General features: G+C 45.0%; 1 protein-coding gene across 3 annotated transcripts in view; it reads right to left on the reverse strand.

Annotated features, from left to right (window-relative positions):
• The window catches only part of PRKAR1B (protein kinase cAMP-dependent type I regulatory subunit beta), a 217272-nt gene that overhangs the window by 163811 nt on the left and 39906 nt on the right, over positions 1-13555 (reverse strand). For all 3 annotated transcript variants that reach the window (XM_061599943.1, XM_061599942.1, XM_061599940.1), the window contains one exon: positions 3600-3691. In XM_061599943.1, coding sequence (XP_061455927.1) covers positions 3600-3691 — 92 coding nt within the window. The remainder of the gene's footprint in view (positions 1-3599; positions 3692-13555) is intronic.

Consider the following 13555-nt stretch of genomic DNA (forward strand, 5'->3'; position numbering starts at 1 on the left):
CAGGCCTGAATCCAGACTGGAATGGGTTCCAGTTTTCCAGACTGGAAGAAATACTTAACAGCTTTGTGGCAGCTGGACAGTAAAAGACCTGCTGTTTCACAAAATCTTTCAGGAGATGTTGCAGCACAAGCCTCTGTGAGCACCACAGCAGCTAATAAAGTAGATATGCTGAAGCCACATATTTTGTATTTACAAACCTGCATGTAAGCCATACATGTGGTTTTCACACAAGCGATATGCTTTTCATTTAGAGATGTTGGTTGCATCAGATCCAAAGTTTAATATGAATTAAAACAACTCTGTTTTTGTACTTCGGACAAGAAAAGGTTTTGTCTTTTTTTACTGTCTGCTCCTTTTCATGTTGCTTCCCTCTCTCCTTCCTTTTTTTTAAAGTAATAATCTTGAACACAGTGACCCCACGTGGCAAGGACCAAAATGGTCAGCATGTTAGGACCAAGTGTGAACTACTTGATCTTCCAATTAAGAAGGACAAAAAGAATAATCCCGCAATAAAATCACATGAATCAAAATGCAGTGTATGCTGTGGAGGTTGGCTCCATTAGGGTAAAGTGGGGCACTGCCCCTTCAATTTCAGTCTGCCCCCACCTGACTGCCTTCTTATTTGCAACCAGTCCAGGAGGTGGCCCTGGCTGTGTCACCTTCCTCCTCCTTAGTCTCAGTGTTGCACTTGTAAAACTCAGCAGCAAAGGAGGATGGGGACAAGACTAGAATTAGTTGGGCCCTGCCTGTCATTGGCTCTGGCTCCACCTGCTGTTGGTCTCCCTGCTTTCTGACCTACCAAACCCAATAGAAACAAGCCACTATGTAACATGTGGTGGTTTGCTGAGATTTGAGATCATTACAAAAAAAGGATTTCGGAAAAGAGCAAAGAACAATATATGCAAGCTGATATGATGGTGTCTTAATGTGCCATGCTTAATGGCATGCTGAGAAATGTACCAGCATTTGGTAGGAGAAATACAATTTAATTGGGTGGGATGGATGCACAGGAGGACAGACTCCTGTGCCACTAAGTGTTGCCTAGAAGAATGAATCTCATAGTTGTTGCTATGCAGGGATGAGGAAAACTGAGCCTGCTGAAATTCCCTCTTCTACATCAGGCCTGGGCAAGCTTCACACTTGCAGGATCTCCTTTGTTTTCTTCTAGAATCCTGAGGTCCACCAAACAGTATGCAAAATAGTCGGCTCAGAAGGGCAGAACCTGATGCAAGATGATGGCTCAGAGGTACAGCCAGTTAGGAAAAAGCCACAGCTCAGGAGTAGAGCATATGCTCTGCGTGCAAAAAGGTCCCGTGCTCAATCCTTGGCATCTCCAGACAGTCCTGACTGAAACCCCAAGGCCCCTCCGGACTGGTATTTTATTGCACTTGTTTTCTGCAACACATCCTTGATTAGGTGTGAGGGAGAAAATGGATTTAGTTCACATTTAAAAGCAAATCTATCAAATTTGCACTTTCTGAAACAATATGCAAACCAAAACACGGCCATCCTTTGACATTCGCACTCATCTGAATTTTACAATGTAGTTCTTCCACCAATGATTACAAAAATGCATATATTAGGGGAAAGTGTACATAAAAATGAATATATTAGTGAAAATAGCATACAAAAATGCATCCTAATAGGAGAAATTACTTGCAAAAATGTGTATGTTAGTCAAAACTGCATACAAAAATAAGTTCATTAGGAGAAATTTGTACTAAAATAGCAAATAATTTTCATGAGGATTTTTTTAAAGATGCAAATTGCTGCAGAAATGTGGAGAACTGAATTTAAGATTGGAAAAATCAGAAACTGAGAGAACCAAAACTGATAGATCCTGCCATCCCGCTGACATCCAAAACACATAACCCTAAACATTTGAGTTTGCACATGACATGGAATGAATGGACATGCAAATTCTCTCCAGGAAGCACTCACATTGTGGCTATCATCCATGATTACCACGTCACTAAAATATTGCATATCCCAACTTTAAAAAGAAAAACAAATGACAAAATAATCTGGAGTTACCAAATGCTTAAAGTATTCTGTTACTGGCAGTCTAAATATCTGCATGCAGCAGCTGACAGAACATGGCATATCAGACTCTTACAGCTGTTGTAGCTGTTTCAAAGACCACCTTTGTTTCTGGAAACAAAGAACAAGGATAAGCCAGCTGCCAACTCACAAGATGTAATGCCACTCAGGTCAAAAAACCTAGGCTGTAATCCATAATTTATTTAGTCCGGAAGAATTCCATTAAAATAAACTGGGCTGCTCTGGAGCAACTGGGTTGTGGACTCAAGCCTGCAATGCTAACTTGACCAACGTTAAGTACTGTATGGATGCATATCAATGTAACATTAAAACAGGAGTTGCACTTAATCTTTCTTCCGCAGAGTGAGATTGGCTTCCTCCTATATTCACAGTGTAAATGACAGACAAATATACTAGCAATCTGAACACACGTTCGGACAACAGACTTCCCTCCCTCTCGCCCTCCCCCTCATCTTTATCTTTGTAAAGCACTGCACTGCATGTACATTTATTCATTTCAATTCTACTCATTTTATTTTTTAAGAGCACAATCAAATTTAAAAGAGTTGCAAAAGTGTCCCAGAGGTTAGTCACACTGCAAGCTACAGCCAGTCAGTGCTCTGCATGCCTGATTTCTGCTGCAAACTCACAAAACAGGATTTCCCAACACTGTTTGAATCAAATGCAGTGAGTGCACTTCCAGAGTGGCCTCATTGCTCAAATAATGTTATGTCTGCACACAGCCAACTTGCACTACTACAGGCTATACCCACTTCTCCAGCCACAGCCCCTACTGGTACAGCTTCATACCATCCCAAATGTTTTTTGTCTGGCTAGAATTTCACTGATTGCTCCACCATCTTTTGCCTCTGGCCTCGCCCACTACTGGCATGTGGCCCCCAGAAAGTCAGCCAGAACAGAATGTGACTCTCGGGATGAGAAATGTTCCCCACCCCTGGTCCAAGGGAAGGGAAGGGAAGCTGGAATACAACCAGCTAAGCTTGCCTTCACCAACCTGATGCCCTGCAGATGTTCTGGACTACAACTCCCCTTAGCTTCAGTTAGCACAGGATTATGGGAGTTGTAGTCCAAAACATCAGCAGGGCACCAAGTTGGCAAAGGCAAGGAACCTAGTAAATAAGGAGGAAGCAGCAATCAAGGAATGGCGCTGAAAAGACCACAATGTAGGTGCCAAGCAAGCGTTTCTGTAGAGGGCATCCTATAGTAAGGATGCCACCACTAAAAAAGCCTTGCAAAGCCAGCTGGAAAAAAGGAAAAAGACCACACTGTTTATTTAACCAATAAATCAATCATATTTTAATCCTCTTTTGTTGCATTTTATCATATTTGTGTTCTTCTTGTTAGCCAAACCCAGCACTGTTTGGTGGAGAGGAGGGGCACAAATTTAACAAATAAACAGACAAATAAAATAAACTGCAACCCACCAAGTCTGTTAAGCTCACTTGATTATTTCCATTCCCATTGTCAATATTAGATGGATGTTCTGCTAGCAACTGATAACAAAAAAAAAATGGCAAACTCAGAGGATCATAGCATACCTTCTCTCATTATCATCAAGGTGAGCAAAGAGCACATTCTTGGAGATGGCCTTTGCAAGAGCAGTCATGGTTTTATAGTCCTTGGGAATAACCTGGAATGGAAGGAGAGAGAGAGAGAAAATAATCTAGGTTCAGCCAAATGCCCCACCATGGACAGTCTCATAATGAGGAATGCTCCTGAGTTAAGAGTTCTAATATTTCTTCTTCTTTTAATTTTAATAATAATAAAAAACTTTTATTATAAGAAGCAAGTAATGTTCCAAAACAACATATACATCATAAACACATCTAAATAATATAGCCATATAACAATGCATTGTAACATCAAATCCCATATAAAAGTCCTAATAAGTCTGATGCAATTTGCACCTCAGATGAAGATCAGATGCAATGGTGAAGATAAGATGCAATGGTGAAAGGCAGTGTTGTGCAGCAGTCACAGAAACCCATATGCCCTGGGGGTGCCTAACCTGTGCCCTTCCATATGTTGCTGAACTGTAACTCCCATCATCTAACCTACTTCACAGGGCTATTGTGAGGATAAAACGAGAAGGGGGAGAATCATGTATGCAACACTGAGCTCCTTGGAGGAAAGGTGGGATATAAAAGTAATCATTGTCCCTGATCACTAGGCATGCTGGTGTGTACCTCCAGGTTGTTTTGGATTACCAGAGATGAGATGCAGACAAGAGGTTTGCTTACAAAGAGTTAAAATTTATTGAGTAACTTACAAGCATTCAGCCAAGTATTCCCAATAAAAGTGGATCAGTCCCACCGCTCTGCAGTAGTGGACGTCAGAGACTGAACACCCATACCGGGCACAGATCATGTTTATATAGCATAAATCTTGGCACATATCATTGGCATACACATGAGGTTACATATATGATTAATGACACTTAGAAGTAAGACCTTCTGCCTGCAGGAAGAGGAACATTGCGCTGCCAGGGAGGGAGAGCCCCTTGTCATCTGCTGCTGCTGTGCTGCTTCCCCTGGCGGTCACCACCACCACCCTTCCTGCTGGACTGCTGCTATTGTATTCTATTGTATTTTAATGCTATTTAATTACTTGTTCTGTTGAGTTTGTTATTTATTTCTATGTTTTTGTATTTTATGCTGTTTTACTCTTATGTACACCGCCCAGAGAGCCTTTTGGCTTTGGGCGGTATAGAAATTAAATTAAATAAAAAATAAATAAATAAATACATAATGACATCTGTTGCATATAATTGGCTGTTCTGACCTTTTCACAGAACACCTTCAAAGCAGACTAATTATTGGAAAACTATACTATCTTTCTTGGAGCACCTTGACATCTTCTCTTGGCAAACTGCATGGCTACCATCTTTATCTCCATCTTTGCTAACAAGCAAGTGCATCATTGACCGTTACTTGACTCGTGCATTAACAAGCAACTACTGTACTATCTGCTCATTGACCGTCGTTCGACCCATCCACATGTATCCTTGAATCTATGCCTATCAAAGCTCCTTTAAAGTCTTTATATTAACAAGGTGCTTTCCAGCAGCATACTGGCAAGCCATCATATCCTCATTAAAACACCTAGATTAGACTGCAGGTGGCTATGAGGTGATCTGACATACCCAAAGATGCTGGGGCCTGAAAGGGGAATACAAGCCTCCAGGCTAGCTAACAAATACATATTGAATATATATTGATTAACTTAAGGCTATAATTGCTTGCTAATACAATGTGCTGGCACAGGGTATACATTCCACCCCTGGATGGTCAAAGGACGTCAATGTCTTCGCGTTACATTCTCTTCTTACTCCGGGGGGCCGGTTCTTCGTTGCCCTAGTCGTTTGACCCCAAGGGTGGTTTTAGCTGGTTACCCATTAAAGCTACGCCAGCAGGACAAGCATATGCATATTAATATCACTCCACAAATAAGAGTGAGCCCAATAGAAAATAAATGTTTCCACCAGCCTCCTATTCCTTGAAACCATTCTAAAATAGGATTTAAGAAGGAATCTTCTTCCAAATGCTTTATTTTACTACTTTGTCTATATAATGCTGCTACACTATGATTAATGACACTCTGCTTATCTGGAATGTACACACAACATTCCTGTTGTAACATTGCGCATGTTCCACCCATCCTCGAAGTTAGGGCGAATCTATTCTATAAGACTGCTGCTCTTATGCTTGTCATTTCTATCCCTATAGCTTCTAGGGCCAGAGCTGTAGCATTTAAAGCTACTTCCATTGCTCTCCCAAAGATGTTTACTTTATACATTATGTTGGCCACCCCTCCTCCAGGCAACGACCCAGGCATCATCAGCCGAACTAAAGATATCCCTTTGCCATCTGACTTTCCAAGCTCTGTAATTTCCCACAAAAGGTCTTGCTAGGGTTTTCTCAAATCTATGGGGTCCCCATAACAATCCCAGAGAACATAACTCCCATTAGGGGCTCCCCAATTAACGCCAGGTCATAGGGTCCAACTAGTACATATCCAGCCCTGCTCACTGTCACTGGGATTGGGACATTTATGCACTGTCTGACATCCTCTATTGAAGCCCACTCGCCTCTGGAATTTAGCTTCTGTTCTATGATGTTTTACTTGTTCCCAACAGACTTCAGGCTGTGGTGGGGCGTTTACTCTCAAGGGGATGACCCATCCTAACTCATCATGTAACTGCTCAAATCCACCCCTGATCCGAACAGTGAAGTTGGACTTTTGGGTATCTATCCTAAATGCTCTGGCATAGGTGACTCTTTCATCAAACCATTTGGGTCCTCCCTCAGTATCTTGTGGGGTGATTACTGACTGTAAGGATTTCTGCAATTGTTTGGTCTCATTTAGAAAATCATAAAACACACACAATAAGCTTTTATTAAAATCCACCACCATTAGAGGAAAACCAGCAGCATGATGAGGCATCATCCAGCAATCATATTGATCTTCCAGCTTGGCCAGGCTATAGCTGAGTTCTAGGCATTAACTTCAGACGCTGTCCAGACCAATGGAATGCAGCATAACATCCACAAGCATGCAGTGAGCTGTATCATCAGAACTGAAAAAGGAAGAACAAAGAACGTAATTCTCTCCCTCCCCCCAACCAACTATACACACTCCCACATGCTAACAGAAACACCATAATAAATCTTAAGCATTCAGCATTTAATGCTAAAATCATCGAGAAAACGCTTTTATCGCACACATACTCACAAACCAGCATACAGTTTCATGTGCATAACTTCATCCACATGGCTCTTCCCCATCGTGGGTTTCAGGAGGTTCCAGTTCAAGCTGATTTCTGCGGCCACAGGCAGGGTGCCAGGATTCCTCTCCAGGAACCGCTGTGTTTCCTTGGCAGCACGCAACAGGTCTTCTGTTGAAGAGGCCATCCAGGGATCTCTTCTGCTGTTAAGCCAACAACTTCCAGCAGCTGTGCCCACACGTGCCCCCCTGCTTCCTGAAGCGAAGGAGGATTCACAAACCGCTCCATGGGTGACCCTCCCTCCAGGAGCCCTCTCTGACTGAGTAGATGGCTGGCTTCTTCCAGGTTTCTTCCTTTCCAGTGCTTCCAATCCGACCTGACTGTCAGAAGTTTGATTTGCTGTTTCGGACCGCTGGTTCTTTCGATTAGGGCGGCTACTCTTGGAGGGTAGAACCAAGCCACTCCTTTCTCTTCTGCCCATTTCTTTACTTCTTTACTCTTTGCCCAGGGGCTTATGTAGACATGCAGGGACACTCTTGTCTCACCTGTGATCACTGCCCAAACAGCACACCATTCCACCCCCTGACTCAGCTGATCTTGCTCTTCTGCCCAAGAGAGGGTTTGGTCTTCTAGCTGGTGGGCAACGGCTACTCCCTGCTGCAAGCCAGCGTCCTTATCGGGGGGAATCTTCTTTATGACCAGCTGGCCTAACCCCCCCAGGTTGGCAGAAAGAAATTGTCTCTGTTCTCCCTCACAACTTCCTGTGTAAATCATGAGCCCAAACAGAGACAGGCAACCCTCCCCCTGCTCCTTGCTTTTCACACGCACAGGGCGCCGGGTGCCTCTCACTGCTGAAGTTTGCCCAGGGACTGAGCTCATCAGAGGAACTGCTTCTCCCTTTATGGGGTCATCATGGCGCATCCCAGGGGCGATGTCACTGAGGAATTTTAACTCACTCATCTCAGCAGGCACTGGGAGCTCTGCTTGGACTTGAACTCCCACCTGCTTCTTCCCTTTTGCAGCAGGCACACACGGGGTAAAGACAGCTGTTAGCAGCGGCTCTTGCACACACACCTCCAGCTTTTCCTCTTCCACGGCCGGCACACAGGGAATGAAGGGCTTCTCTTTCAGCACTGTCTCTGTAACAGGAGCACACAGAATGCAAAGATCTGGTGGGCATGCCCCCCCTCTTCCTGCACTATTTCTCTAGCACACAGAGTGAAGGGAGCCGGCAGCAGCTGCCCATCTCCCACACATTCCTTCTCCTGTATTTTCTCGCACGGAGCAGAGGAATTCATCGGCAGCATCTCCTCTTCAGCCCCTACTTGAACTTTCTCTAAAGTTTTTTCCCTTACCAGGGGGTTTGCTTCCAGCTCTCTGCAGTCCTCCCCCCCCGGCAGGCTCTGGCATACGCACGGCTTCTTCTTCTTCCTCCATTACTGACGGCAACTCTTCACAGTCCACCCCCGCCAGCTGCTCATTCACCATCTGGGCCTCTTCGACCACCCCAGGCTGGGTGCTCTGCAGCTGGACGTCTGGGTCACTTTTGATCTCTTGCCGTAGCTGCACAGATAAGGCTGCCACCTCACAGGGGGTCTCTTTCTCTTCAGAGAGGCTCTCAAATATCTCTCGCCCTTGCTGCCAGGGCTCCGGCAGGGCTCCCATCTCCTCATAGGGGGCTTCCTCCCCTTCTTCAGACACAATCACTCCATCTTCTCCCTGGCTCTCACCCTCCTCCCGCTCTTCAACTTGGGGATTCCGGCTGGGAGAGTTAATAATACTACGCACTTTAGTGCACGTTGGGCATTTCTTCTGGGCTCGATGAATTAGCCTTCCTGCCCATTTTTCAGCTCTACACCACAGGTTCCATACCCTGCTCTTCTTTCTAGCTGGTGTGCAGTCTTCCTGTGCTTCATTAGTGGCAAGACTGTCCTGCAATGTCTCCCATTCCAGCTCCTGTTGCCCGGCAGCTTGCACAGCTGTCAGCAAAAGCCAAGCCAGAGTTCCTGCACGCTGTTTCTCCCTAGCTGACCACTTTTCCAGTTTGAGAGATTCAGTGGCTGTCACCAGACCAGCTGGTGTACAGTCTTTCTCTATTTCTGGCCAAGGCATCTGTCCCATCAGTACAGATATCTCCTTGGCCACTGGCCCCCACCTTTCATGTTGCGGCCAGCCCAGAAGGCGATTTTGCACATCGACCTCCGTCCCCTCTTTCCCTCTAAATCTAAACATTCTCAAGTCCAGCAATCCTGCTCACAGCGCCATTTGTGTACCTCCAGGTTGTTTTGGATTACCAGAGATGAGATGCAGACAAGAGGTTTGCTTACAAAGAGTTAAAATTTATTGAGTAACTTACAAGCATTCAGCCAAGTATTCCCAATAAAAGTGGATCAGTCCCACCGCTCTGCAGTAGTGGACGTCAGAGACTGAACACCCATACCGGGCACAGGTCATGTTTATATAGCATAAATCTTGGCACATATCATTGGCATACACATGAGGTTACATATATGATTAATGAGCATACACACTTAGAAGTAATACATAATGACATCTGTTGCATATAATTGGCTGTTCTGACCTTTTCACAGAACACCTTCAAAGCAGACTAATTATTGGAAAACTATACTATCTTTCTTGGAGCACCTTGACATCTTCTCTTGGCAAACTGCATGGCTACCATCTTTATCTCCATCTTTGCTAACAAGCAAGTGCATCATTGACCGTTACTTGACTCGTGCATTAACAAGCAACTACTGTACTATCTGCTCATTGACCGTCGTTCGACCCATCCACATGTATCCTTGAATCTATGCCTATCAAAGCTCCTTTAAAGTCTTTATATTAACAAGGTGCTTTCCAGCAGCATACTGGCAAGCCATCATATCCTCATTAAAACACCTAGATTAGACTGCAGGTGGCTATGAGGTGATCTGACATACCCAAAGATGCTGGGGCCTGAAAGGGAAATACAAGCCTCCAGGCTAGCTAACAAATACATATTGAATATATATTGATTAACTTAAGGCTATAATTGCTTGCTAATACAATGTGCTGGCACAGGGTATACAGCTGGCTAGGGCTGGTGGGAGTTGGAGCCCAACAACACTGCAGGGCCACAGATTCCCCATCACTGTGTTAGAATGTAAGAGCAGGATTGAGGAGGAGTGAGTTCAAATCGCTGCTCAGTCATGAGTTCGATGGATGACCTGGATCCAATCACTCTCTCTACCTAACCAATCTTCCAGGGTTCTTGTGAGGATAAACGTGTAAGTGCTGGAAAGGGAATGTGTGTATGTGATGGGAAGGATGGGGATCTTGAGCTCCCTGGTGGAAAAGTGTGAAATAAATATAAGAAGTAAATGTCCCACAAAACTGAAACGGAATTTGAATTTCTATGCATTTTAGTTGACCAAAAGCATTCAGCTGATCACATATTTTTCCTTTCCAAAGCTCAATAGCACCCCGAGCAGTATGCCTTTCTAGGGAACAGCAAGCCCTGATGAAACATGATCAACATCATAAAATTTAGGGCTTCATGAGAAGGGAGGAAATATTAACCAGGTTTCATTAGCTAGTAAGCAATCGCTCTGAAGAAGAAAAGATAGTCATGGAGAGTTTTATTGGTAGGCTATGTAAATAACAATAAGACTCCAAATGGAGGGTAGGTTTCAGAGTACAGATGACAGAATTAATCAATCAAGATGAGGAGGCATTTGTGCTTTAAATACAGGATCCGTGCACTACACTGGATGCAGGAACACACATGTGCCAGATGCTACCTTGAGGTTCTCCAGATGTTGCTGAATTACAACTTGGGGAAGGACCATAGCTCAGGAGTAGAGCATCTGCTTTGTATGGAGAAGGTCCAAAGTTCAGTCCCTGGCATCTCATCTCCAGGTCAACCTGGAATGTCCCCTGTCTGAAATGCCAGACAGCCACTGCCAGCCAGTATAGACAATACTGAACTAGATGAACTAATGATCTCATAGAATCATAGAATAGTAGAGTTGGAAGGGGCCTACAAGGCCATCAAGTCCAACCCCCTGTGCAATGCAGGAATCCAAATCAAAGCATTCCCGACAGATGGCTGTCCAGCTGCCTCTTGAAGGCCTCCAGTGTAGGAGAGCCCACTACCTCTCTAGGTAATTGGTTCCATTGTCGTATGGCTCTAACAGTTAGGAGGTTTTTCCTGATGTCCAGTCGAAATCTGGCTTCCTGCAACTTGAGCCCATTATTCCATGTCCTGCACTCTGGGATGATTGAGAAGAGATCCCGGCCCTCCTCTATGTGACAACCTTGCATGTACTTGAAGAGTGCTATCATATCTCCCCTCAGTCTTCTCTTCTCCAGGCTAAACATGCCCAGTTCTTTCAGTCTGTCCTCATAGGGCTTTGTTTCCAGTCCCCTGATCATCTTTGTTGCCCTTCTCTGAACCCGTTCCAGTCTGACTCGGTAGAAGGCAGTTTCCTATGTTCCTAATTTCTTCCATCATCCCTGACAATTGGCAATGCTGGCTGAGGAAGTCAGCCTCTTGTCCAGAGTATAGGTTGCGCATCAGGACAATCAGATGCTGTGGCACCCCCATTTCTTTTAAAGCATTCCATAGTTTTTCATGATCTACACAGTCAAAGGCTTTGCTGTAATCTATGAAGCACAGGGTGATTTTCTTCTGAAATTCCTTGCTCCATTCCCTTATCCAATGTATGTTTGCGATATGATTTCTGGTCCCTCTTCCCTTTCTAAATCCAGCTTGGACGTCTGGCATTTCTAGCTCCATATATGGTATATGGTATGCGTATATATTTTGTAAAATCAAGTGTGACCCAATTTTAATCCAGAGATAAAAACTGTGTCCCAAGTAACTGGGAAACCCTGGGCTAACCTATGGATTTTTTTATGACTGGAATTGGGGCAGCAAAGGGGGAGAGGGCATGAGAGGGAGAGACATTATTGTCCTGCAAGGAACAGCTAATGGGAACATTAAGAACAGCTGAATAGGACATAATTAAGTAGCTGGCAGGATCTTATAACATATTACTGTTTTGTAAATGTGTCTTATGCAGTGAGATACATTAATCATTTAACTTGCTGTCTTGAATATGGGGCGACTGCCAGCCTGGCTTTCTTTAAACACTATAGGAGAGATCCCTAGGGAATTGCTTCAGTGTTTAAAAAACTAAGGTTGGACAACTCAGGGCCCATTCACACAACCACTTCTTCATAGGACAACTGTCACTTAGAATACATGGAGGTGGTTGTGACGGGTGTTCTGCAGGAGCTGGGATTTGATCTTTGTGCTGTCCTAATGAGAATGTAAGTTGATCAGTAGTGAGTCTGGCTGACACTACGTATGTGCCAGTTTAGGCACGTAAAGCCTCTGCATGGGCTCACACGGTGACATGAACAAGATAATAATCTTGGATCATGAAGAACAGAGGTAGAGTGCCACTTTTATGCTCCCACTGTTCACACCATAGTGCCATGCATCCTCTGGGATTTAGTTTCAGTGCAACAACGCTGATGGTAGCGAACTCTAGCTCCCATCAGTCCCAGATGGCATGGCTAACAGTCAGGGATGATGGGAGCTGTAGTCCAGCAACACCTAGATGGCCACAGGTTCCCCATCCCTGTTTGAGAACAAGCCGTAATTTCTGCCCTGCACACTTATTGCCACCTTAGCACATGAAGCAGTAGCATGAACAGATCCCTCCTCCCTCCCATTGCTTTTTCCTTGTGTGCTGTGTCTCTTTATATTGTGAGCCTCAGAGGAGCCCTCGTAGAACTTATTTTTGTAAGCCGTGCTCAGAACATTCTTAGCTAAAGAGCTGAATGAATAAGGCTATGCTTCAGAGATTACAAGAGGGGCAAGTATTAACTCTGCCTCCTTCTTGGGCTTGCCTGGACTACATGCAGGCCTGGCACCAGCAGACAGCCAGGTTGGGCACTGGCCAAAGGCCCCTGTGGCTGGGGATGAGGGTGAAGCTCCCACACTGAGATCCCTGCAAGCATCAGGTCACAGGGCACGATTGCAAATTGCAACCAGATGGTGGCACGGATTGTGGAGTGGGAGTTCCACTCTCCCAGGCAACAGCATCCCCATGTGCACTTAAATAGGCCTGGTCACACATCCCTCTTGTGTTGCCGCATTAGCGGCAGCAGGGGTGTCAACATCCCCGCGCCACCATCTTGGGTGCTAGCAGCATACATGCATGTGCAAGAAGTGGCACAACTAGATTTATTTAAGCACACATGCAGGGGGTGGCAGGGGCCCACTGTGGTCTGGTGCTGGCCCTGGGTCCATCCTTCCCCAAACCTGCCAATTTCTCAGGCATTTGGTCCTTGGGAATGTAGACTGAACAGCTGATTGACGCTACCCAGCTAAAATCAACTGCTTCTGAAATCCCACTACAATCAATGGAACGAAAGTGCACAGTGAAATACTTAAGGCAGTGGTCTTTGGGGATGGGCCCATGCATAGCTTGAGTGGCAGAGGATCTCCTTTGTATGCAGAAGATCTCAGGTTCAATCCCTGGTATTTTCAGTCAAAGGAACTAATAGTCAGCAATGGGGAAAATACCCCTTTCTGTAGAGGTCTTGGAGAGTCCTGCTTGGTGACCTTGAGCCAAACTCTCTCTCTCTCTCTCTCTCTCTCTCTCTCTCTCTCTCTCAGCCTAACCTGCTTCGCTGCACAGCTTGCAAGGATGAACTGGGAAGGAGAGAGGGATAGAACTATCTACACGGTCTGCAAAGGCAGTATAACAGGGGTTG

The sequence above is a fragment of the Rhineura floridana genome, chromosome 17, assembly GCF_030035675.1.
Source record: "Rhineura floridana isolate rRhiFlo1 chromosome 17, rRhiFlo1.hap2, whole genome shotgun sequence".
Classification (NCBI taxonomy): Eukaryota; Metazoa; Chordata; class Lepidosauria; order Squamata; family Rhineuridae; genus Rhineura; species Rhineura floridana.